At 38.0% G+C, this 27,194-nt stretch overlaps 1 protein-coding gene across 3 annotated transcripts; it reads left to right on the plus strand.

Annotated features, from left to right (window-relative positions):
* Positions 1 to 23,486, plus strand: LOC134852005 (spectrin beta chain, non-erythrocytic 1-like). 3 transcript variants are annotated; one of them, XM_063868284.1, is made up of 29 exons: positions 1 to 379; positions 570 to 895; positions 1,010 to 1,098; positions 1,210 to 1,525; positions 1,684 to 2,451; positions 2,535 to 2,697; positions 2,783 to 3,344; positions 3,479 to 3,595; positions 3,962 to 4,202; positions 4,429 to 4,797; positions 5,064 to 5,252; positions 7,549 to 7,732; positions 10,588 to 10,997; positions 11,438 to 11,737; positions 12,114 to 12,818; positions 13,178 to 13,308; positions 13,807 to 13,842; positions 14,524 to 14,728; positions 15,091 to 15,285; positions 15,450 to 15,629; positions 15,934 to 16,178; positions 16,375 to 16,513; positions 16,856 to 17,137; positions 17,468 to 17,610; positions 17,960 to 18,087; positions 18,556 to 18,663; positions 20,521 to 20,687; positions 20,936 to 21,079; positions 22,234 to 23,486. In XM_063868284.1, the coding sequence occupies exons 1-29, from the start codon at positions 244 to 246 to the stop codon at positions 22,396 to 22,398; spliced, it is 7,143 nt and encodes a 2,380-aa protein (XP_063724354.1). In that variant the 5' UTR covers positions 1 to 243; the 3' UTR covers positions 22,399 to 23,486. The 3 variants fall into 3 exon arrangements, with proteins under 3 accessions (XP_063724354.1, XP_063724366.1, XP_063724360.1); XM_063868296.1 differs by lacking the exon at positions 18,556 to 18,663; XM_063868290.1 differs by lacking the exon at positions 13,807 to 13,842.
* The last annotated feature ends 3,708 nt before the right edge of the window (positions 23,487 to 27,194 follow it).

Below are 27,194 nucleotides of genomic sequence, written 5' to 3' on the forward strand. Positions count from 1 at the left end.
CCAGTTAGTATGCAAAGCAACCAGCCTTGACTAATGAGCAAAACTTCAGTGTTTAAACGTTAAGCTTATTTCAGATCTTTGATAGTCTTTTCTTACTGCGCACTACAGCTAAAACAAATCTAAGACGCAACTAGAATTATTGAGCTGCGCTGATCAACTAACTTACTTGCACCATTGCTTGGAGAGTTTAATCAGTGAAGTCAAGTTGAGCGAATTAGAAGCTAGAAGTGAGAATTGAGAAGGATGACGACTGACCACATCGTGCGATCAGGATACCTCTCGGAGGATCTGGCGGATGATGACGAGAACATGGACGATATGTACGACGAGAACAGCTCGGCACGACTCTTTGAGAGACAGAGGATCAAGGCGCTATCAGGTGAGTCACTAAGAACTCAACAAAAAATCGAATTGCCTAAATAAATAAATCAAGATGCATTAAATTGAGTTGAGGCAGATTGAAGCTACTTTGACCAACTAAAATGGTGAAGAGAAAGAATAACAGCGAGATTATTGAAAGTTTTGATTTTTATCGACTTTTGTTGATTTTTCACGTCGATACTTTTCAGACGAGCGAGAAATTGTGCAAAAGAAGACGTTTACGAAATGGGTCAACTCCCATCTGGCGCACATGTCAACAAGAGCGAACGACCTGTTCATCGACTTGCAAGACGGTCGACTGCTGATCAAACTGCTCCAAATTCTGTCCGGGGAGCAGCTTCCAAAACCCACTCGAGGAAGGATGAGGATCCACTGTCTAGAAAATGTGGACAAGGCTCTGACGTTTCTGAGTCAGAAGCGAGTGCACTTGGAGAACTTGGGAGCTCAGGATATCGTGGACGGGAGTCCGAGACTTACTCTGGGTCTGATCTGGACCATCATCCTCAGATTCCAGGCGAGTACCTAGACTATCTGATGAGGTGGATGGACTGTTCGTAGCAATACTTTACTTGAATGTTGTTCTATTTTGATGTTGAGATTTTAATTTGAAAGTAATTGGTGGTTTTAGATCCAAGATATCCAAATTGAAACTGAGAGCCAGGACACAATCTCAGCGAAAGAAGCACTTCTTTTGTGGTGCCAACTGAAAACTGCAGGGTGAGTTGAACTTGCCATGATTCGATCAAAACCCAACGAGTCTACCACAAATATTTGGACAGCAATTCTTTCGATATATTAAGACAATGCAAGATGCTTGTTTATTTTCAGATATCCGGGTGTGAGTGTGCGAAACTTCACAACCAGCTGGAGAGATGGTCTCGCTTTCAGCGCCCTATTGAACAAGCACCGAGATGACATCGCGTTTCCTCGTGAACATCCCCGGGAGAAGGAGGAAATGGACAAATGTCTGGCCAAGGCGTTCAAGGAGGCGGAGCAGAAGTTGGGCATACAGAGGCTGTTGGACCCTGAAGATGTGAATGTGGAGTATCCGGATGAGAAGTCAATCATCACCTATGTGGTCACACTGTACCACTACTTCTCCAAGGCCAGAGATGAAACTGTCTGCAGCAAACGAATCCGAAAGGTAAGAATTAGCTGAAATTTTGAAGGCCTTGACGAGTTATGAAATATATATAATTTTCTAACATTCTTCTCAGTTTGGTTAACAAAGCATGATGCTGGAAGGTTTCAAATTTTTTTTTGAATGAAAGGGCCTCGTATTGCACCTATCCGTGTATTTAGGTCATGAGAGCTCGAATTGACATTGAGAAGCTGATCCATAACTACTACAAATTGGTCACTGATCTACTGAAGTGGATTGAAGACAGGATCGTCCAACTGAACGACCGAGTGTTCGCCAACTCATTGTATGGTGTGCAGCAGCAGCTGTTGCGATTCCACAGCTACACGACGGTAGAGAAGCCGCCCAAGTTCAATGAGAAGGGAGCGATTGAAATGATGTTCTTCCAGATCAGAAGTCAACTGTCTGTTCACAACATGAAATCTTTCACGGCTGAAGAGGGCAAAACTGTCATGGAAATTAACAACGCCTGGCAGAGATTGGAAAAGGCAGAACATGGCCGAGAAATCGCTCTGAGAGATGAACTGATTAGACAAGAGCGATTGGAACATCTGGCTTTGAGGTTCGACAGGAAAGCGGCGATGAGGGAAACGTGGCTGACTGAGAACCAGAGAATCGTCAAAACTGAGAACTTTGGAACTGATTTGGCACAGATTGAGGCTTCGATGAAGAAACACGAAGCAATCGAGACTGATATCCTGGCGTACAGAGAGCGAGTGAATGTGATTCTTGAGGTTGCTCTGGATTTGGAGAGGGAAAATTATCACGAGTATAAGAGAATCAACGGTCGAAGAGATAATGTGCAAAAACTATGGGATGATCTGTTTGCTATGTTGGATTCTCGAAGAGAAAAACTGAACTGTGCCCTTGGTTTGCACAGAGTGTTTAAGGAAATGGAATTGTGCTGCAGTGAAATGGCTGAATTGAGGGTGAGTTTGCTTTAATTCACTTAATTGAAATATCTTACTAGTTCTTTCGAGTTTCGAAGAGTTGAAATTGATGTTTTGTGTAGCAACCTCTGATGTCCGACGACTACGGAAAACATCTGATGGGAGTCGAGGACTTGTTGCAAAAGCATGCTTTGTTAGAAGCGGCAGTGTCTGCCCAAAATGAACGAATGAATGCTGTCAACCAGAAGGCAGATGACTATTATGCCAGAATCGAAGAGCAATCAGGTAATCTTACTTGCATTTCGTGATTTATGAATTAAATTTAAATTATAATTGAGTTGATTTGGTTCAACTGTTACGACTATTTCAGGCGAGCCACCTTGCAAGAAGGAAGAAATCGAAGCACACAAGGAAAAGCTGAACCAGACATACGAAGAGCTGTGCGAAATGGCGTCCAGTCGACACGACAAGCTGGAAGAGTCAAAACTGCTCTGGCAATTTTTCTGGGATGTTGTTGACGAGGAATCCTGGATCAAGGAAAAAGCCCAGATCATCAACACGGTCGATATCGGAAACTCGCTAACTTCAGTCCAGAACTTGCTGAATAAGCACAAGGCATTGAGAGATGACATTGAGAGTCATCAGACACAATTGGACGAAATGATTGCAGCTGGACAGACTTTGATTGACCAGCAGCATTTCGGATCAGCAAAGATCCAGGCGCGAATTGATGAGATCAATGCCATGTGGCTGAAACTGAAAGAGTTCGTGGAACTGAGGCAGAAGAGATTGGACGAGGCCACTTCGCTTTATCGATTCCACGCTGAACATGAAGATGCGATGGCATACATGATGGATTTCTTCCATATCTTCAGTATGACCGACTGTGGTCAAGACGAGAGTAGTAACCAGGCACTTATCAAAAAACACGAGTGAGTTGATTTAAATTAGGATTTTTTCAAAAAGAGAGATCAGATTGTATTTTCAAGTAATTAATAAGCCTAAATGTAGCCTGAAAATATCGGTATCACAAGTAAGTATAGTCAATAGTCTCAACCTATTTCAGGGACACGATGAGCGAATTCCGCAACTTTCAATCAGTTTTGGAGGATCTTCACAAACACGCTCAGAACCTCGGAGAACATGAGAGGAACTCACCAGACGTCTTGGAGAAACTGAGCCAGTGAGTATTCTTCTTCCTACCGAGCCAATTCTTTAACAATTTTTGTCGACCTTTAGATACAGTTCAATATAAAGAAGCAATTAATCGGAACAATGTACATAGAGTATCACCTGTTGTATGGTTTATGCCGACTTGGTGGCAATATCGGTGACCTTGACTAACTAAATCGGTCAGAAACAATGCTTCTATTCAAATTGTACTTGGTTTTTTACGCGATCAAAGGAGTGTAAATTGACTTCAGGCGTCAAAATGAGCAATTGTAGGTTAATAAGTTCGTTCAGATCCATTGATCGAAAAGGATATTGCCAACAATTTGACATAACTATACATCAATCAGTTTAATGTATATTTATATGCTGCTTCTAGGATGGACAAGAGGTACAAGGAACTGCAAGTGTACGCTACCAACCGACAAGGAGCTCTAATGGACGCCTCGTCCCTCTACAAAGTGTTCAACGAGTCAGAACTGGTCGAGTCTTGGTTGGCCACAAAGCTCAACTTCCTCGAGTCCCTCGTCATCCAGAATGCAGAGGACGTAGATGAGATCGAGATCCTCAAGCACAGATATGACCACTTTGAGAAGGAGTTCACAAACAACGACGAAAAGGTAAATCAATTGTTCTTGGGAAATGAAACTCCTGTTTTTCAAAAATGGTTCATAGACAGTCTATAGATTTGGTCGATGTGTGCCATCGAGACGTTCTGGAGCAAAATGTGATTTCAAACTATAATTGAGCGTCCAGGCTTGGAGAATATATAGGAGCTTTAAGTTTTTTGACTAGCTGTATATCTTTGATCAGCTTTAAATTATTGGTAAGTTGCATTCTATTTAGGTGAAATTGGTGAACGCTCTTGCAAACGAGCTCATCAATCGACCCAACCCTCATCCGGACGCAGACAAGGTGGAGGCCAGAAGAGACAAGCTGAACGAGACCTGGGAGCGAATCAGACTGATGATGCAGGATAAGAGAAAGATCATCTACCAGGCATACGAGACGAAACAGTTTGTGATCGAGTGCACGGAAACGATCACCTGGATCAAGGAGAAGGCTAAGTTGATTCAGGACACGGAGGCTCTGGGCAATGACTTGACTGCTGTGATTGCGCTGCAGAGAAGACTGGCGGGCATGGAGAGGGATCTCAGTGCGATCGAGGGCAAGATCAGAGGACTCACTGACGAGGCAGACAGACTCTGTGCTGAAGTACGTCAATTTTCCAATGAAAAAGAAGCAGCTGTTTTAAAATTAAGGTTTTTAAGCACATCGGTTAACTCCAACCTTTGAACCATTTGGTTTTTCATTGAAAACTGCTTTTATTGAGATGTTCTTTGATTTTTTTTGCTGCTTTTGGGCTTTAATGTTTTGTTTCGACCACTTCATGAAGTGGGAAAGAACTAATGAATTTTTTAAAGTAATTTTTTGAGAGCTGTTTTTTTTTTGTGTATAAAGATTATCCCTGTCAATTTCAGCACCCGGGAGTGAGTGATGAGATCAAGGCACAGATCCACGACACCTACTCCAGCTGGGCCGATCTGAGACAGATCCTGAAGGACAGAGACGAGCAGCTGGACCAGTCCGGACACCTTCAGAGGTTCATCCGAGACCTGGATGACTTCGAGAAGTGGCTGCACGCCAAAATGAACGAGATTGTGAATGAGGTGCGTAACATTTGTATTGGGTTAATTTTATCAAAAAATTGTTTATCATAAATTGTTCTAGAAACTAAGAGCTCTAAGGTCATCAATTTTTTTCTTCGAAAGTTGAGATGTTTTCAAAAACAAGTCTGTATTTTTTCTGTTTACTTGCGCTCGTTGACTCTTTTCAAATCTGTTGGCTAGATTTCATTTACCAAATACCGTTTCATTATATCAGTTTTTTTTTTTTGGTTTTTCTCTTTTTTTTTCCCATAATTTTGCTTATATTAGATCGGTCTCATTTCGGATCAAAGTGTGTCTGCTCAGGTATTGCCAGGTAGGTTTTTGCTGAAGAAACTATATTTAAAATAAAATCAAGGCAACGTTATGAAACATTCGGTAGATCATTTTTTTGGAATAATGATTTTTTGGTATAAATGATAGGGATAAGGAGACGTTTAAGAAGACGTTTAATTAGCAGATATGTGCGTTTGAAGCCCTGAAATGAACATATCTGCTGATTAAACGCCTTCGGTCATCATTTGAAGCGAAAAAAAAATAATTAAACAAAAAACAATTGCATTTTGGTCTCATTATCTGTCTGTTAGTTTGCCAAGCTTTATTTAAGAGTCGATGAACGTATTTCAGACTCTTATAGCCATGAAGATTTGTTTTTTTTTCAGGAAAAGTCTAAAAATTTGTTCGTCTTTTGCAGTTCGACTTTTGATTTCTTTTTGAGCTCCGTTCATTTCTTTGTTAAAAGGAAGGCAAACTCAAGTATCGAACAGTGAAAGTTAGAAGGTCACAAAAAACGTGATCAACTTCTAGTTTCGAAAAGGGAATTTAATTTTCAGATTTCCCAGTGAAGTCTGAAAATTAAATTGGGGTAATTTAATTGAAAAAGTGCCCATCATAAACTGTTCTAGAAATTCAAAGAGCCTTAAGGGCACCTATTTTTTCTTCGAAATTTTTTCTTTGAAATTTTCAGATTTCCCAGTGAAGTCTGAAAATTAAATTGGGGTAATTTAATTGAAAAAGTGCCCATCATAAACTGTTCTTGAAATTCAAAGAGCCTTAAGGGCACCTATTTTTTCTTTGAAATTTGAAGTTGAGACTTCAAAAAATAAGTCAGTTTTTTTTCTTTTTATTGTGGTATTCATTGACGCTTTTCCAACTGTTGGCTATGTGTGTGTGTGGTATTGCAAAGAGTGCGAAGCTTTGCTTTGCCTCTTTTTGTTCCGACTTTCGATACGAAAGTGACGGAATATTTGTGCTCGGGGTGGGTTTTTTTTCTTCAGATAAATTTCGACTTTTTAACTAGCCATTTTTGACAGAATTTTTTTATATCATTCAAAAGGTATTGTTGTCCTGAGCTTAAATTTGAAAAGATATTTCACCTGTGATCATTTTTCGTAAAGTTATGGGGGTTTAAAGATTGTCATTTTGGTCAATTTGGGACAATTAACGCGTGATATATTTCGCGCTATTAACGCGTAAGCGGAGATTTAATCCGTCTTTTAAATCGTTCCAAATTGGTTGAAAGAAGCTTATTTGTCATAATTATTTTGTTACAAGGAGCGAAATCTATCCTTTTGTACTTTATATGGCGTGTGGGGTGATGATTTTCATAAAAATTTCAAATTTTAGGGAAAAAAAATTTCATTTTTTTAATTATATTTAATTTTTTTATGCTACTACTGCTCGATAAACCTGAAAAGGCAGTCGGAACATTCAGGGCTTTGCCCTGATACGAGCAGTCTTGTTTACCTTTACTTTGGGTCTTGTACATTCATAGTGTGTTGACCTTAATATGCTTCTGTTTGGTTTTTCGCTGATTAGGAGTCGATGAACGTAATTAAGACTCTTATATAGGTCGTGATGATTTTTTTAAAGGAAGTTTTAAAATTTGTTCAGGCTCAAGTTACTTTTTCCGCGGTTTGACTTGATTTGTTTTTAAGTTAAGGCTTACTTCTAATTTCGAAAATGGAATTTAATTATCAGATTTTCCAGTGAAATATAATTTTTTATCTCTTGATCCAGTATCCTCAAATTGAGTTAAATTTGTTTAAAAAGTATCAATCATAAATTGATGTCGAAATTCAAAGAGATTTAAGGGCATCTATTTTTTCTTTGAATTTTGAAAAAAAAATCAAAAACAATTTTTTTCTGTTTACATTCATTCATCACTCTTTTCCAACTTTTTGTTGGCCATGTTGTATTAGATTAAATGGCTCACAAACACTTTATGGTGGCGAGTGATTAGCCCATTTGAACAATACGTCTTTTGGCCTAGTATATGTAAAATATGTGACTGTTACAGGAGACGCCTGAAACTGAGGCGGATGCGAGACAGTTGCAGATCAGACTGAATCTGATCAAGGGCGAGATTGACAACTACGAGGAGCAGTATGCGCTGTTGAAGACGACGGGTGATGAACTGACCGAGGGCCAGGACAATCCAGAGTACAGACAGTTCCGACAGCGACTGGAGGCCGCTGACAAAGGCTAGTACCCTTTTTCTTGTTATTTCAGACAGCATACGTGATTAATATCTCACAATCAGTTTTTTTTTCATATCGGTCGGTAACATTGCGCCTTTGATGGTATGAGATTGGAACATTGAAAATAGAGAAAATTTCGGATCTACTTAACAATAGATTTTATAAAATGAAAGGATTATTGACTATAGCAGTTATGGAGGTTTTATGTGGCAGTTAAATTGTCAAATATCTGGTCCGCCGTTAGTTTAAAAATTGTTCTGAATTGCCATGTCGCGAGCTATTCAGAAAAATGCCACGAGCAAAAAAATTGTTTACCGTGTATTCAATCAGGATACTATTTATAATACAATACGATCCAAAACATTTTGTAACATTTTCGTATTGCTTCTGGAATTTAAACGGGAATCCTTTTGCATGCGGAGTCAGGAAAAGCCAACTACCGGTCCATTTACGCCTGAAATCGGCCAAAATTTCCGTTAAAAGATTAACCGGTATGAAAAATACATGAAGCTCGCCTATCTCTGGTATAAATTTTGGTTAGTTGGCAGCTCAAAACAAGCGTGGAAATGTGTTGAAATGAAAGTTCCAAGCGGTTGGTGCAACTCGGCTGAAATAGAGCTGCATGTGCTTTGAATGGATAAAGGAATTCCCTTACTAAGCGTGCGTAATGTGTATGCTGCGCTCTTGCACACGCGTCGGTGCAAGAGAAATAAAAGTGGGAAGAGAGAAGCAAGCTAGACTGCAAATATAGAATTGAAATCCATTTTACATGCTTTGCTCAAATAAAATAATATCGGAGCAGACTGTTTTGAAAAAAAACTTGTTCATTTGGTAAATGGGAATAATATATTGCATGTATGGCTGATGGAGACTTTTGTATGAATATGTGTTCTTTTTTGTTCAATGAAGGTATTGTGTAGACTGTTACAGTTGGATCTCAATAAAGTTCGTTGGTTCCAGTCTGTGTTTTGCGTGCTCTTCCTGCCTTTAAATTCGTTTTCCTATCATTCATGCCCAGATGTAGATGGTATTATATAAAAAACTTCTATTTACACGGCAAAATCATCAAAAGTTGCATGAAATAAAAAGCAAAGCCTGAAAAAGTCAAGCTCTAAAATGTTTTCAAAATGAATTTCAGATTCTTCAAATTTTATTCAGTTTTTTTTGGACGAATAGTAAGGTAGCATAACTTCAGTCTGACTCAACGTGACCCAGTGCCTTGGATATGTATTTGGGGCTTTCGAGAGATTATGTTGATCTGTGACATTATTATTTGTTCACATGGTAGCTTAACGGTTCACGGCCAAATTTTAAGTTTGGTTTGGAATTGGATACAATTTGCTTTTGAGTTAGGCTTACACTTCGAGCGTTTTGTCATATCTGCAAATGTAGTGGTAATTCGATTTCTCGCAGCTGGTGATTTGAACTGAATTGATAGGTATTGTGTAAATCAAAGCCGATGTATTAACTAGCTACCATGTTAACATAATTAAAAAATTAAGAAGCTAGGTAATAATTGCATAGTAATTATATTAAAAATGCTTGAATTAAGAAAACGTCTACTAAAATCATATAACTTTCTGCTATTTATACGCTCTGCTCGTTTTCGGTTTATTTATGCTTCGACTGGTTTGTTCACGTTTGATTGGCTATTTATCGTTGCTCAAATTTATTCTGTTAACTTCTCATGCGTTCAAAGAAGTGAACAAAGAAATGGAATTGAAATCTGCAGAACCATGCTTGAAACGCTAACTTCCCAAATGGCATAATTCCCAAATGGCATAAAAATGGAAATTTTTCCCAAATGGCATAAATTTCAAGTTTTCATTGTAATTTAAACGTTTTCTATCAATTTCTAACTCTAACATTTTGTCAGGAACGAAAGCATGTGAACAAGATTTGGAATTAATTGCTTCCAAACAAATTTAAGCCACAGGTTTGCCGAAAAAAATTTGACCACAAGAAGCTTATTAATAACCGCAAGCTTATGCTTCTTGCTTTTGATAAAAAGTTCTACAAGTTTTTCACGATAAAATGTCAATCAACATTTGAATTGACAATTTGACTAATTTTCTCACATTGTTCACGAAAAAATTGTTCTCGATTTTTCCAAAGCAACTGTTGTATGAAATTATGCCATTTGGGAAATATTTCATTTTTATGCCATTTGGGAATTATGCCATTTGAGACGTAATCCTTGAAACTGGTGTGGTGATATGAACCATTAAAAGTATATGTAGTTTCTTTTTATGCAGGTGGTGGTTGAAATGACTGAATAGTTGCGAACTTTGATAGTACATGTTTGCATTTACCAGCCCTAACCAAAGTCTGCTCAAAACAGTGTGAATATTCAGACCAAGATAAAGCAACGAACAGTGTATTTGAGTGGTTGGTTCTAGGATAATGAATGTGTTTCGCACTTTCATGTGCGTGTGGGTTTTCTCTAAATATGGTAACATTTGAGGCTACATGTGAAGAATATCAGCCCATTGGTCATACTTGGTCATTTTTGAGTGGAAATATTGCGTGGTAGCCACGGTGACATGGGCTAAACCTTTAAAAAAATGTTTTGAGGTTTAGAAGGGGACGTTTTTTTAGCGTCAGGAACTACACATAAATGGACTATAAGTCGGGGACTTCATAAAGAAATTGCTAAAGTATCTGAAATTCATGTCTCGAACCTCGAACTAGGTCATCGAGGTCGAGGAAGATTGTTGCGTGAGAAAAGGAGGGAATTTTTTGAGATCTGGAGAATCTTTTTAAAAACACTTTGACGCTGTATTATTAGAAGATTAGAGAAAAAATGATGGTTTCAAATGTTTGAAGTGAGATTTTATGACGTCACTGTGCTGTTTCAGAATGGGACGAACTGCATCAGATCTGGAACCGGGCGGACGACCGTCTGAAGCAGCTGGTACTCTACATGCAGTTGGAGAAGGACGGAAGGGCAGTGGAGAGTCTGCTGAACAAACAGGACGCCTTCCTGGCCAAAGTGGAGAAGCCAAGTAACATCGAGCAGTGCAACGAACTCATTGGCAAGTACAAGGATCTGATCAGTACGATGGATAGAAATGACGAGAAGGTGGTGCAGTTCCTCAAATTGGCAGATGATCTCTACTCCCAGGACAACGAGCACTCCCCGAAAGCAGTAGAGAAGGCGAACGAGATCCAGCAGAGACGAGACACCAACAGAGACAAGGCTGAGGATGACCTAAGGAAGTTGGTGGACTCTCTCGACTGGCAGAAGCTCAAGAGTGATTTCCACAGTGTAAGTGAAATTGCCTTAAACAACCTTGCGGTTATTTTGATTTTTGTCGGAATTTTTACCAAAAGTGGCATGATGACACTTTAAGGGCAAGTATTAGGGCAAGGCTTATTGTTTCCGAGTTAGAATTGCGATTTAAAACAAAAATGGGTCTTACTATTGGGAAATATTGGAAATTTGACGAGGTATCTGTGTTATAAGGTTTTGAATAGTTCTCAGATTGATGATTTTGGTTGGGTTTTTTGTTTTCATGATTCAATTCAATGAATCTTGTTAACAATCCGCGAGTGTTTAAACATAGTTTCGACCAATGTAAAGGACTTATAATTCAAAGGTTGATCATAAAAGAATTTGGATTTAAGTGAAGAATCCGCCTTCCTTTTTCAAGTTAGGCAAGGGGATAGTTAACAAGAGTAGGTAAGATAATATTTGTTGTGGTGTAGCTGCACTTCTCAGTGGAGGACAAGAACCACCTGGTGGACACGATTGTGGAGTCGCCCCTGGAGGGAAAGAAGAAGTTCACGAAGAGTACAGCTGTAGTACAGGAGGTGGACGCCCTGGAGAAACAACTGGAGGACATGAAGGACCACGCGAACAACGTGCGGGAGAAGCACCCCGAACTGGCGGATGAGGTGGACGAGGCAATCACAGCAACTGAAGTGCAGCTGGCTGAGACAAAGCAGAAGGCGAAGGATTTGGTGGACAAGTTGTTCGAAGAGGAGAAGGGATCCATCTTCTTGTCTGTAAGTTCGTCGAGAATTCCTTAAGAGTTTTAACTAAATGTGCATTTATCATTTTAGGTTATATAGTTTGAACTATATCGTATATATTGTTATATTTTGCAGAAAAATGCTAATTGAAAATTCTTAAAAATGGATAGGAAGAAACCTAGTTTTTTTCCAGGAGCATATCATTGAGAGATGGTAATTGAAAATGCACTCATTGATTGAGGGAACACAAAATTTTCAGCCGCAGAAAGTTTACTAAAAAAATAATCTTTGCTGTGAATCCGGCACTCAAAAACTGGGACTTGCTGAAAGCTGAACAGCTCGGATATTGGTGTTTTCTTGTGTTGATGAACAATGTTATAAATACTTAAATAATCATCTGTCATTTTAGTCGATCGCTGAATTGGACGAAAACATTGGCGAGGTGGAAGAGGACGAGATCCCCGAAGAATGTACCAACTTGGTAGATGCCCAGATCAAAATGGACCAGTTCAATCTGATCCAGAAGAAACTGGCAGACACCCAGTCTTCACTGAATGAGTTGGACAATCAACAGAACCGAATCACCGATCTGCCCGACACAGAGCAAGAGGAGATCAAAGCGAAATCAGAAAATGTCAAGTCCAGATTTAACAAAGTGTCACAGCCTCTTGAAAACAAAAAGAAGCAGCTCGAAATTGATATAAAGAAGTTCAAGTTTTTCCAAGATGCAGCTGATGAGAAGACTTGGATGAGTGAAAAGATACCACTGTGCGAGACGAGACCAGTCCCGGGAAGTCTGCAAGAGGCCGAACAGCTCGAGAAGCGAAACGAGAGTCTCAAAAATGACATTGCAAGCCACCGACCTGTTCTGGACGCTGTGATCAAAGATGGTCACTCGCTCATCGATGATGAAGCGTACCACAATCCTCAGGCTGTGAATGACCGTATTGACGACCTCGAAAGCACCTGGGCTTCATTGGACGAGAAACTGAAGGAAAAGATAGCTGAGCTGGAAATTCTTAAGAACTCTCAAAAGTACTTTGAAGAGGCTAAGGATGCTGAGGTGTGGATGTCGGATCAAGAGTTCCACTTAATGTCACAGGATAGAGGAAAGGTAAGTTATTGAATGAACTGTTTGTCAATACTTTGTATATTGGCTTAATTGAGGAGGGGTGAAACTTGAGAACGCTGGTGACTGAAAAAAGTAAGACTCCAAATTGACTGAAATAAGCCACGGTTCCAGGTAAGCGTTGCATCGCATAGTTTTGCTTTAATGTACAATCATAATAGTAAGCTTGACAGTTTTGATAATTTTAGAGATTATTGGAAGCTTTGAAGGTAAAATTAGGTTCAGTTGAGTTAAACAATGCAATCTATCAACTATGATCACGTTTTTCTGTTTCCTTATCTTAAATCAACCTCTGAGCTTTTTAGAAGAAGAGTTTTAAAGAAACAGGTTTGTCTTGTTTTCAGGATGAGCCAAGTGCGCAAGCCTTGCTCAAGAAGCACCAGGCACTGGAGAAGTCTATTGATGATTTCGAAGACACGATCAAAGCATGTGCAGACACAGCAAAGGAACTGTTGGAAGCTAACCACCCAGACAGGTAAAATAAATTTATTGCTATCATTCCCATCTGGAATAGTAAAGAAACAGTTCATCTGGTCTCAAACGCAAGTGAATTGGCTCCAACTTGGGCTTCTGTTTAATTGGCTAATTGACGGAAGCACTGATTTCAAATTGTTTATTAATGATTAATTACTAAGGCTCTAGATCGATGCCTGTCTTCCGAGAATCAAATTGAAGCTATTAATCTGAACGTCAAATTTGGAAAGCCATCCATTTAACTGATTTTTTTTGGAACTGGAAAAATCCTCTCTGATACGGAAGTGAACCAATCCCATTCAGTTAAAAAACTCAAAACAATTTTTAAGACTACTTGATCCGTTTTTTGTTGTCTCAGTGTTGGTCAGTTGTATTAAGTAGTAAACAAAGTGACTGCGTTTAACAATGTCGGCACATCTTGAATAAAAATTTGTGATTTGCTTTTTCTTCGTCTCTTGGTTTTGCAATGATCTAATATTCAGTGTTGCGTTTATTTTAGCCCCATTTTGCAAAATGCCTACTCCAAATTAGATCGGTAACTAATCACAAAGATCTTAATCTTCTCTGCTAAACATGGTTCATATTTATCTACAAGTCATCGAAGGAACCTAATATAGAATCCATGTTCGAACGCAAGGGAAGTGCATCATGTAAATTAATGCCTGGTGCGATAGTGATGCATTTAAGTTAGTCGAATGCATAAAAAGCTTAAAGCACATCAAGTTAACAATTTATTTGTATTTCTTTGTATTTTTGGTCCCAATTTTTGCATGCGAACATTTAGTTGGAACCGGATAAAAATTGTCAAGTGATCATAGTGCTCGGAAATAGTCGTAACGATGTATTGTTGATGTCTCGCCGTTAGACATAAACCGATAACAGAAAAATAAATGTCTCTAAATGGGAAATATGTATCTCGAAAATAGTTGAATTGCGTTACCTATATATTTGAAGCGCAATTAATTGTTTAGTGGAATATATTTAACGATTGGCATGAAAAACCGTGAAAGTGATGTTATATTATTTCATCAAAAAAAAATTGTTCAATTTTTCGATTCCACGACAATTAAGGTGCTTTTCATGCTTAAGGTGCTATTCATCTTAGGCCTATCGAATTGTCAACATAAATCAATGATCCATTTAATGTCATGCTCACCATAATCACTATTCGGCCAAAGGTCTGTTCGGCTCAGATAGTAACGGTGAATTATTTCAGTCCCAAGATCCAGTCGGAGCAAGAGAAGATCGAGCACAGCTATGCCAATCTGAAGGGTCTCTGCGAGGAGAGGAAAAACAGACTGGAACAGGCAGTCGAATTGTTTAAACTGAACAGAGATGTGGATGACCTGGAGATCTGGATCAACGAGAGGGAAATTGTGGCCGGATCCCACGAGATGGGACAGGATCTGGAACACGTCATCGTTAGTGTACCTTACTTATTTTGCAATAGGTGCTATGATATCCGATTGAAATTATGACGGCTAAGAAAAATTGGATGGAGAAAAAAGCGTTTGAAATTGCGTTGTGAATGGTAAAATAGTAGCCAGTAACAATTGATTGCATACTTAATAGAATGAGAGGAATTATCAATAACTTGGCGTTCATGTTATGAATTGAGAACAAAACAGGGACAGGATGATGTTCCGTATACGTTACTGAAGGGAATGATCGTGAGTCTGTATGTTAAATAAGGAATAATTTAAATCAATAATTTTTATTTCAACATGGAATAATTTGAAATAACTTCTTCCTCCCATCTAAATTGGTGTGTTTGTGTTTTCAGATGTTGCTGGACAAGTTCAAGGTCTTCACCAAAGACACGACTGAAGTTGGCCACGAGAGAGTGAACCAGGTGTCGGATGCATGTGATGCCATGATCGAACAGGGCCACGGAGACGCAGTCCTCATCGCCGAGTGGAAGGAACACCTGAACGAGATATGGAACGACCTGCTGGAGCTCATGGACACACGCACTCAGGTAGGAAACACTCAATGTAGGGATACCTGAACAATACATTGCTGGCTGCTGAAGTGTATAGAAGAGCAGAGCGAACAATGTAGTTTAAGAACATACTGTTTGTGATAATAGATATCGGTCAAGTTGGAAAGCTGGATTCGATGAATATATCTATTTGCGTTTAGCTGCTGATGGCTTCGTATGACCTGCGCAAGTTCTACAGTGATTGCAAGGACACTTTGGCGAGGATTAAGGAGAAGATGAACAATCTGCCGGATGACTTGGGCAAGGACAAGAAGCAGGTGGAGAACCTGGAGAGGAAACACGAGTCATTCATCCTCGACGTCCAGTCCCTACGAGACCAGGTTTGCTGCTCTTCTGTAGCTTTCTAATCTCTGTCTTGTGGTTATTAATGTCATACAAATTTCAAGGCAATTAAGTTATTATAAAATAAAATCCTAGATATCCCTTGTTATTAACGGTGCTTTAAATCACGAGTTGTAACTGGAAATTTTTTATTGTCAGTTTTGTTTACGCTTTTGTAGAAGATAATTTCAACAATAGGCGAAGACAACAAAGCGGCAGCGACTGACTGCGGGTGGGATTCAGAATTTTTTTTTTCCAAAAGCTGTTTTTTTTAGCCTGATTTAAATTATTTCGTTTGTCTAGGTGCACCGCATTACAGAAGAGGCCGGTAAGTTCCAGCAGTCATACGCAGGAGACAAAGCCAGGGAAATCCAGATGCGAGAGAAGGAGGTGGTTGATGCATGGAATCAGCTGCTGCTATTCTGCGACGACAGAAGAATTAAACTGGCAGACACTGGAGATCTGTTCCGGTTCTACACCATGGTTCGGGATCTGCTCAACTGGATGGACGACATCAACCGACAGATCAAAAACCAGGAGAAGCCCAGGTAAATAAGTGCATACTGAATTGTATTGAAATGGAAAAGATATTCACCCAATATCTATTCCTCCTTTAGAGCGCATTGTTGTGGACACGTTTGATATAATTTTCAGTTCAAAGAAACCTATAAAACATTGGCTTCAAAAGAAGCCTATAAAATAAAAAAAACATTAGAATTACACAAGTCTGTTCTGTTGTTCCAGAGACGTGTCAGGAGTGGAACTGTTGATGAATCTGCACCAGGCCATCAAATTGGAGATAGATGCGAGGGACGAGAGCTTCGCAGACTGCATTTCCCTCGGAAAAGAACTCATCGCTAAGGGACATTACGCACTCAAAGAGGTACCAATTAGAATCAAAGTTTTACAGAAGTCTAGGCTGTCATAGTATTTGAATTTTTCTGCAAATTTCACATTTCATCATGAAGGAAAATTGAAGGCGGTTTTTTGTGCTACTTTGTAAATAAGTAATTGAAGTTATTAGGTTACATAGCTTGGAAATAGTTTAATATTATTAGCGAGGAACGTTTTGTATTTTACTTTTTTTCATAATGAGGAAAATGAGAAAACATGTGAGAATTCAGAGGATAAATATCTGTAGTATGATCAGTCAATGTATTCCATGAAATCCAGTGGTACTGACAACTTAGTAAACAGAAAACTTTGATTGAGTTTTGCGGCTTAGATCAAGAAAAAGCTGTTGGAGATTGGCTACAAGAGAGCAGATCTAATCGCAGACTGGGAACACAGGTGGGAATATCTGCAACTCATCCTCGAGGTCTACCAGTACGTGAAGGACGCCCAGGCGGCAGAGGCCTGGCTCAATGCACAGGAGAACTACCTGAAGACGCAGGATCTGGGAGACTCAGTGGAGGCGGTTGAGAAGCTGCAGAAGAAGCACGAGTTGTTCGAGAAGTCCCTGCTGGCACAGACCGACAGGTTCCATGATTTGGACCGAGTCACCACCGTGAGTAGTTCCTTCCTTAACTAGTTGAAATATCTTAAAATGGGTGTTGAAATGGTCATGAAAGAAGTCGGCAATTTTGGCTTATCTTGCGTCTAATATAACTTCTGACTGAAAATTGGTCTTGCGAAACTGATTCTTAAAAGTTCCGAATCAGTCTGGTGTCAAATATTAATTCTTTCCTGTGTTGTCTGATTGAGAATGACTGAACACTATTATTGAATTAAGCAAACAGCTGATTCAAGCAATCTGATGATATGTAATTGAAATATTATAATATAATGATGGTTCTGCAGGCTGGGCGTTAATGATGTGTGGTGTCCGCTTGTTTAGTTGGAGCAGAGGGAGTTGAGACGACAGAAGATCATGGAGTACATGAAGGACCACCCGGACTTCGTGGACGAGCCCACTCCCATCAGCAAGAACAGGAAACAGTTCATCGAGGAATACGTCGCCATGCACCAGCTGCACGACAAGTGAGCTCTCCTCTTTTTGCAGCTATGAAATGCGGAATATGTATATATTTTCTTAGTAAAATGTATCTTTTCAATCAAATAAGAGAAAGCAAGTATGTGAGACTTCTTGACAGAAACTTTTTCGATTCAAAGCAAGGCTAGCTTTGGATTCTTCTTGAATTCTTATGAAGACTGAAAAAGGCACTGTGGCGCAGATATGGCTATATTTTTCTATCAGTCATTACACTTCGAAATCAAATGGACTTACGCGCTGTGATAACCTAATTAAGGTCATGCAATTAAGTTACACCACCGGTTTCCGTGGGAGTTCTGGGCTTGTACAAATAGTCCAAAATGTTGTCGTTCCTAGGGAGGAGGAGGAGGAACAGTTGCCGAGCAGACCGACTGTGGATCACGTGCACGAGCCGGCAGCCTCGCCCTCAGTGCAGAGACCTGTTCAGTCATCATCGGCTGCACCCCCAGAAGCTAGAGCTAGAGGTAAAGAAAGAAAAACACATAGTGATGTGGGCCAAATTTATAAATCGCTTAAAGTAATGTTCAGCTGTTGACAATTGAAGGATAAAGTTGACGCCATTCATCGTGAACATTAATGGCAGTCTTATATAGAACAGAAGTTAACAGTATTGCTAAGTTCAAATGTTTTCAAAAGTTTTCTTGCTGCTATTTTCACTGAAGATATCTGATTGGCTCCTTTCCAGTTTCCTGGTAAATTTACGTTATAAAAGTTTTTTTTTCGCAATTCGCATGTTATAAAAGTTGTTCAAATGTTAAATTATGATTCAAAGTGCAAAAATCTTTTTGAATGGTGTTTTGGAAATAGTAGAAAAAAATCAATAAAAAATCTAAAAGGGGGACTGGAAAAGAGAAATTTGATCTAAATGATGAAATTAACTGGGTGAGCTAAGCTACACCAAACTAACTGCGGATGTGTGTGTGCTCTTGCAGCTGGTCAGGCTTCTCAGCCGCCCGCTTCTACTGTACCGGAGAGCACTGCTGCTGCTGCCACTCAAGGCAGTGCTGCACCTGCTTCTTCGGCAGCCAAGCCCACTCCTGGTAAGCACGCCAGCTATGCGCCCTAATTGCACAGTAAATATTCCTCTATGTCGACAGATTGCTGCTATTGTGTTCTTTTGGGCAAAAATAAGTGCAAATTGTAGATTTTGCTTACTTGTTCTGGCTGTGGGCACAGTTCATGTGTAGTCGCGTGAAGTTAAAGTGCGCTCTGCAATGTTTTCAATTTCGATTATCTTTTCAATTAAGCAGGGGCGGATCTAGGATTTTCAACCTGTTTCACCTTTTTAGTTCAGTAATTTTCTGACCCTTTTTGAATTTTTTAGGTTACTTATTTTTTGAGCTCTCAACCTTTAAGCCCTAGTTTGCCGCAATTTTCTGCCACGCAGGAAAGTATTATAAGAAAAAAAAAACAGACCAAAAATTCATTTCATGGAAACTTTTCCAAAAAAACGTGCTCCGCTTCAAATTAATTGTATATTGGCGGTAGTGACGCGTAGATAAACTTGAAAAAAAAATCATGTTTGCTCGTTTAAAATTGATGAAAAATAGTACTAAAGAATCTTTTAGGTGGTCAGATAGTTGAATTTGAATCCTTGAGAGGGGTGTCGAATCCTCAGGGGCCCCTTCCCCTTCCCTTATTTACTCCTGCCATCGTGTTACAATTTTTGAATTTTGAAGACGATCAATAATTTCTCAAACGATTTTGCTTATACGTTTTTTTTTCTGGCTGAAAATTAACTTAACTCAAATTTGCAATAATTTTATTTCATATTGATGTTATTCATTTTGAGCTTGAGGGTGTAAGAATCTGGAGTTTTCAATTTCTATTTATATTTAGCTTCAGTTTACAAACTGTTTAATTGTCATGGCTTCATGTTCCTTCTTTTGGGTGTTGCAAAATGCACTGGCTTGTTGTGAGCAAATATGCTGAATGAAGACTTAGATTTTCAAACAGTTTCGTAAATGTTTCCAGCTGGTGGAGACCATTTTAAAGGGAATGTGCAATCTTCTGGCTCTATTAAATCCATATTCACTCCTCGAAAGTCTGGCCGGTCAACGCCAGGTAGAATCAAATTCCTTAAAAGTTTGATGAAATTGTACAACCGGATAAAAGGCGTGTTTAATTCTAATTTCAAGTGTCAAAGAACGAATTAAAGAGCTGTGTTTAGCTGGTGTAGTTTTTTTTCAGGGAAGTAAAAATAGTTCCACTCGAAATTTGATTTATCGCGTCTTGGCTTTCAATTTCTTCTACAGTTGTTCATTGATTTGCTAACAACGAAAATGAAAATGGTGCAAAAAATGCGAATGACTATTAATTTCGAAACTGAATTAATAGATTTTCCAGTGGAAAAAATTTAAATATTGACCCAGGTTTTCTAAGTTTGCTATTTAAATTTAAAAAACGTCGATCATAAAATATTCTTGAAGTATTTGTTTCTCGAAATTTGGATTTCCAAAATATTTTTTTTTCGGTTTTCTTGGGTGCATTTGAAATTTTTTATCGGCCATGTTTTCCCCCTAATAACCCACTTGGATTATACGCAACGTGCAATTAGAGATATTTGACTAAAGTTGTACAATTTTACCAACGGCTGATTCAAGTTACCTGATTCATGACCTCCTAATTGACGGGAGCATAGATGTGCATCGGCTTAGAATAGATTTTCCAATGATGCAGTTGCTCATCCTTTCCACGGTGGTTAAATTCACCAAAAATAGCTATTATATAGATAGAAAATCCGTATTCTTTTTGCCTTCTACTCTCTGTACTCTGCCTTTGTTCCATTCTATCTTCTGCAGAAATGCAGGTTTTCAGTTCAGTCTTTGTCTCCGTTTGGCTTTTTCGGTGTGTAGTCTACGAATATCTGAATAGTCTAATTTGGGCTTGGGTTTCAGCGCCTCCGAAGTCTTCGGACGAGTCGGTGACTAAAGAGGGAGCTCTGCAGAAGAAGAAGGACAACGACGATGGAGGAGTGGCCTCCAAGGACAGAAGCTGGAAGGGAGTGTACATGGTGCAGAAGGGAACCAGTCTGACTACATTCAAAGACCAGAAGAGCTCTAAGGTTACCATTATAAAATAAATGAACAACTACTCATACCTTAATAACAGCGAATGAAATCAGATATATTTCATAGCTTTCAGTGTTGATGGCCACAAAGCGAAGTGACGAATGACTTCGATATCAAACAATTGTAATAGCTTCGTGGTTTTTGAGACAAATTTAGTGCCGATGTTATCCTGAAGTGTATCAGCCTCAGCTCTTTGGAGGCGAAAAGGTAGAATTGTAATCTGAATGGTTTGTGCGTTTAGCAAAATGCGGCTCTCTCTGGCCATGCGCAGATAGATCTGTCCACTAGCGAGTGCACAATTGCGAGTGACTACACCAAGAAGAAGAATGTGTTCCGACTGAAAACATCAACCGGTGCTGAGTGTCTCTTCATGGCCAAGGACGCCGTAAGTACCACCTCCCTAACTAAGTAATGAAAAAAAATCGCAGTAATGAATAAATTTTCACCCGGAAAACATTTTGAAAACTGTATTCCGAAAATACAGGTGTCGGTGTTTACACTAGCGTCAGCTCAGTGTTTATTAAGAACCTTTTTTTCTCACCTAAGTCGCAAATATTGGTGCCACTTTTGGGGCACCTTTACAGCTTTTTGATAGCATGTGCTTTGACATTCGAATCAAGTTTTTTGAATAAATATGTTTTTTGAATTATTTAGCTTTTTTCGGTTCATTTGACGAATGAAAATGGCATCAACTGTGGGCTCTTTTCCAGTTTCCCACCCCCCTCGTAAAATTACAAAATAAAGCTGTTCATAAATTGTTCACATATCACTTTGCATCTTAGAAATTTGTTCACGCTGACACGTTTTAATGCAGTTTATAACATCAAAAGTCATTATAAATAGACTTTCATTTAATGGATTTCAGAAAAAATCAAAGGGGGTGGGAAAATGGAAAAGAGCCTACAGTTGATGCATTTTTCATTCGTCAAATGAACCGAAAAAAGCTAATTAATTCAAAAAACATATTTGTTCAAAAAACTCGATTCAGAAATTTTCTAATTGAATACATCTCGCAATTTTTTGAAATGCATTATTTATACATAATGTGGCTTTATTCTTAACGATTTGTTACATGTAAAGTTAGTGTGGATGCCTTCAGTTTGTTATATTCCAAATTATCACTTGCAAAATTGTGTCTATTTGTATTTCATGCCACTTTTGCTGAATCGTATTTGCAATTCATTAGCATATGTAGCTGCTTTATTTGTGAGTTGTTTTGATGGATGTTAAGCGCTCGTGGCCGAGAGGGCGGGGCTTGAGGCTCATATTTTCGAGGTCGCAGGGTCGAATTCCATACGTAGCAAAGTTCTACTAATTCGAGGCTTATTTCTATCTTTTCTGATTTTACTTTATAAAGCTGTTTTGGCATTGTTCTCGCTAGTGTTTACGAAGCGAAGCTACGCTTCTGTGCGAATGAAATCAGCATTTTTTAAAAAGTGTGCATTTGAAAGTTATCCTGCAAACTGATAGTTATTCTATTAAAAATTAATCGAATCGGCAGAAATTTCCGACTCTGATCATGATTTTTTTGACGTTTAGAATGATATGAACTCGTGGGTGCAGAGCATCAACACCGTCTGCCCAACAAGAGAGAGTTCCACCTTCCCCCGATCTTCCTCGCCATCGGGAGGAGACGCACCAGACAGCGGAAAGAAGAGCGCAAAGGACAAGAAATCGGCCACCTTGAAGCCCAGCAAGAAGTAAAGAAGCATAAAAATTTAAAAAAGAAAACAGCTGCTTCCTTGAAAGTATTTGATGCTAAAGGCGGGACTCGAAAAACTGATTGGTGTACAACTCAAATTAGCAGTTTTTAATAATATGATTGCTAAAAGCCCGGATTCGAGAAAAGACTTTTGAGCAAAAAAACTATTGGGATTGATGAATCAGTGCATGGGGAGGTCATGCATGTTTGATGAAAAACTGAAAGATTTCTGAAGACTCCTCAGCTAGTTTTGTGTTGATTAAAGGTGATCTCTTTTTCCCGGTTGATTGCAGTTTATATTTTGAAGAGATATTTATTATCACATCCATGTTATGCTATGCTCAGTGTCCTTAACGAATGTTATTTTAGCATAGCACCCAAATTGCGTTGCCTGAAAATCCTTAGACTTATTCATATTTCTCGGTTAAACTCTATTGATTGCTTTGCTGTATTCCGATTGTCGAAGTCAGAAAAGTGTAAAATTAAATTATATTAGTGGCGTATAGCGGAATAAAGCGGCACTTTTTCGTAAATTTGCATTTTGTATAATCTTGAATTAGATTTGAACAGACAGCGTTATTGAATAACTACCCTTTTGTCGGATAATATAAAGAGAGAATTAAACTGGTTGGTTTGTAAGAGTGAATTCGATGGTGACTGGAGATACTTTTTAGTATCCAGAATGTCTGTTTCTTATTGTTGGTTGTGTTGTTGGATCTTCGGGGTACTACGCGCTTTATAGATTGGATAAGTACATTAAATATTTTTTACACATTTGTGCATGTAATTGTTGTTTGTTATAACATGAAAGTGCTTTTAAAATTTATTATTAAGAATCAAATGCTCAGCTTATGAATCAATCATTTCAGATGATTTCCAGCGAACATTTAGATCATAAGAAAGAGCCGGTTTTTGTTTGGTGTTCTGGAATGAATGATTTCTGTTCAATTTTTCATAACGCGCCTCAATTCAATCCAAAATTTCATTGTATTTTGCTCCATGAATGTCAAAATTTATTATTACTCCACCGAGGTTATCATTCAAATAAATACTTGTACATTTTCATTTCAAATTAAATTTTGATACGTTACTGTTGGTATGCAAAGATATGTAGGTCAGGTTTAGGGAACTCTTGTTTATATTATTGCACAACCAAATGTTTGTGTTATGAGTTTAGTTTTTCCAACCGAACCTGCTTTTTTACATTATCTGTATATCTTGTATTTACACTAGTCAGTGATATTAAATTAAGATGTAAAATTTTAGTCCCTAAAAGGTATGCTTTCTAGAACCATTTTGGACAAAATTTTCCAGGAATTTGATTAAAATTTTAAGAAGGAACCAGATCACACTTTCCCAGAAACTATTTGCAAGTATCGAAATTTGACTTAAAGAACTTACCAGGTTGTTCCAGATCTGAAAATACCATTTTATAACATCTGCAGTTAGTTCGTTCCAATGGTGTGGTATTGTGAGATTTGGGGGCTTACCAAAGTTATAACACTGTCATCAATGGGAACAGTTATAGACTATGGTGATTTGATTTATACGCCAGCCAATAAGACGGGTTTTTTAAAAAAATTAAGTATTCCTTAAATCGAATGCTAAGATTACTTTTTCTTTAAAGAGGAAGGATACTTAGTGAACGTTGAACCAACAGGATCCATGCATTCCCACAGTTGAGCTAGAAAAATTTTTGTATCGATCAAAAAGAATAAATGAACTGTGAATACAATTACGTGTAGACGAAAAAAAACAAGCTTATACAGCACGTGTAATTTCAAATTTTTCTTGAAGAGTGACAAAAAATTAATTGCTAGTATCAATAATACAGACACTTGAATATTTCAAGGTGCTGCTGAACTTGAAAGAAGTTCATATTCAAGGCAATCAAGACTGTATTAATTTCTTTTGGTAGATTCCTGTTTTTTTTTTGCTATCAGGGGTACATCACAGAAATTTGATAATGTTTTTATGCCTAATTTTTGCTCGTTAAAAGCTACAAACAGATTGCTACAAACATCAGATTGCGTTAAGTGCTGCAAACACAAAGATCAGACGGTGTAGAAGCGGCCGATCTTTGTTGAGAGGCGTCACATTGACGTGCAATTGCCTTTCGATGACCTCCTAAGTTTGTTTGAATCAAACGAAACTTGGAAACTAAATTATTACATTCTGAACACTAATTCTTTTGCTGAAAAACTTTCATATTAAGTGAGTTACTAATTTTAAATTTCTCATTTTAGATAAAGTAACTCTGCCGAAAATTCCCTGATGGCAAAATCGGTCGTTTTAAAACCCGGAATATCCTGGTCCTTGTAACACAAATGTCCTAGAACATTTGCTCTCAGGCAAATTAAAGCTTTCGAAAAGCATAAGAATTTAAGCAGCGGATGAAGCACAAACTGCCAAATACAGATATACAGCCATAAAGCATAAATTTTAGTAACTTCTGGTCGCAACAAATGAAAAAAAAAAACTCGCTTTATAACTCAAATGTTTCTTTGCTATAAAAATCAATGTAGTTTCTACAAGAGGCTGACAACCAAATGCTTAGCTGGCAAAAAAGCGCAATAAGGAAATGGGTAATATACATTTTTTGTTGCCTTGAACTTGATCTTACAGGATGTTAACAACGCAAGGCAGTAAGGCCAGATAGCGCTGTGTCGGAAGTGAGAGCCAATAGTTAAAAAAGCATTTCGTTTCTAATTTTTTTTCTTATATCTTTTACCTAACAAAATCGATGTTTTCTTTTATCAATTTCGAGGAGAAAATTTCTCTAGCAATCAGTTTTTCGTGAGTTGCAGACAGTTAAAGCTGCAATTTTGAACCAAGCAAAACATTTTTAAATTATTATACTATGCGCATAAACTGCTAAATACAGATATGCAGCCATAGAGCATAAGTTTTAGCAACTTCTGGTCGTAACAAATGAATAAAAACTCGCTTTATAACACAAGCGTTTCTTTGTCATAAACAACCAGTGTTATTTCTACAAGGTGCTTAATTGAAAAAAAAGAGCTCAATTAGAAAATGGGTCGGAAGTGAGCGCTTTGTCGAAAGTGAGAGCCAATAGTTGAAAAAGCATTTTGTTTCTGATTTTCTCCTTAATATTTTTGAAGTTCAAAATTTTGTGAAACTCCATTTTCGAGTTTTTTGTGGTCTCGAAATGGCAGCTTTCTAATTTTCTCCATATTTTTCATTAAAGTTAAAAATTTGTGAAACTGCTTCTTTGAGGCTTTGCTTGTGTTAACGAAATGGCAGTGAAAACGTTTTCTACTACAACTGCTACTTTAACAAAGTCGATATTTTCTTTTATCAACTTTGAGGAAAGAATTTCTCTAGCAATCAGTTTTTCCTGAGTTGCAGACAGTTAAAGCTGCAAACCTCAACCAAGCAAAACATTTTCAAATTTTTCTACTATTCACAACGCGGAAAATTTGAATTACTATTTCCCAGAAATTATTTTACTTGAGAGAGTTTTTCCGTAATCATTTTTTCAAATTTACAACTTGCTTCAATATTGAATCTTTGCAATTTTCACGGTTTTTTCGCACTTGGCCGTTGCCTTTGCCTCCTAAGTCCCGGATTTCGAATCCGGTCGGTCTTTTTTTAGTATGTATGCAATTGAACACGTTTTTTTTCTGGCAAAAATTGATTTCTCGGATTTTCGTTTATCAGCTCAGGTTAATATTAATAAAAATAATGTTAATTCGGCTCATTTTTTGTCTGCTTAAAACTTTTCGGCTTTATTTTTTTTTGTAATGTTTGTTCTAACTTGAAAATCAAAGGCCTTGCTTGACGTGTCTGCCATGAAATCTTATTTGATACAAAAAGGTAATAAGAAAATGTTTTAATAAATTTTTCCCACTTTTTGCAAAAATACCGATTTTTTTCTCGAATTATTGTACCGATTTTCAAAAAAAAAAAATTCAATGGAAACACGACCTACTCTTCTGTGTATCTGCATATTCACCTAGTCTGCATACTGTTCTGTCTGCAGCCTTCGGAAAAGTATGTGGGGTGGAATATTTGACCGATAATTTTAAATTTTTCCTTTCTCTCGAAAACTACCTTCCCAAATTTTAGACTTTGGTTTCAATGAAAAGAATGGATTTTGGAAAGCTTCCTTGCATTAGCGGCTACGCCAACAAATTTTTTCCACATAAAATTATGGACCTCGGAATAGTCAGTTTTTTTACCGCTTTTTGAATCTTTTTGATTTTTCAGATTTCTGAGAAATTGAAATCAAGATTCCTGAAAATTTTATAAAATAATGTTTTGTTTTTGGGAAATATCCATTATTTCCAAAATTTTCACTCTTCTTGCTTACACAAAAAGGTATGATTCTCTGAAATGTCACCTTTTTGTTTTTTTTGACCGCGTGTTCAACTTTTCTTGACAACTATTACGTCAAATGTGACAACTTAGGTTTAAGCAAAACAACAGACTTTTGAAAATTTACCGCTATAATTGGCTACACCGCACTTTTTTAAAGAAAAAAGTTACAACCTTCAACAAACGTTTGAAAACTTTAAGGCTTTACTCGAAAACTACCGCGCCAATTCTCAAGTTAAGTGTTCAATCGAGAAACATGGTTTTGGGAATCTTCTCTACTTTACAGGCCACGAGCTCCTTTTTGTAGAAAAAAGTTTGGTTTTCGGAAAATCAAATTGTTCAACTTTTGCTCTTTTTCTATAAATTTTTTGAATTTTCTGAAAAACTACCGAACAATAACTGAGATGAAAAAATCAATCGAAAGAACCGGTTGCGAGAATTTGTCCTTCAGAGGCGGCGA

This window comes from Symsagittifera roscoffensis, chromosome 1 (genome assembly GCF_963678635.1).
Source record: "Symsagittifera roscoffensis chromosome 1, txSymRosc1.1, whole genome shotgun sequence".
NCBI classification, from domain to species: Eukaryota; Metazoa; Xenacoelomorpha; order Acoela; family Convolutidae; genus Symsagittifera; species Symsagittifera roscoffensis.

What these genes read in the sequence shown, in the direction of transcription:
- LOC134852005 (XM_063868284.1), top strand. Translation starts at nt 244, where the DNA reads ATGACGACTGACCACATCGTGCGATCAGGATACCTCTCGGAGGATCTG. An exon ending in AGGATCTGGAACACGTCATC is followed by an intron (nt 14,729 to 15,090) that starts GTTAGTGTACCT and finishes TTGTGTTTTCAG; the next exon opens with ATGTTGCTGGACAAGTTCAA. An exon ending in GACATTACGCACTCAAAGAG is followed by an intron (nt 16,514 to 16,855) that starts GTACCAATTAGA and finishes TTTGCGGCTTAG; the next exon opens with ATCAAGAAAAAGCTGTTGGA.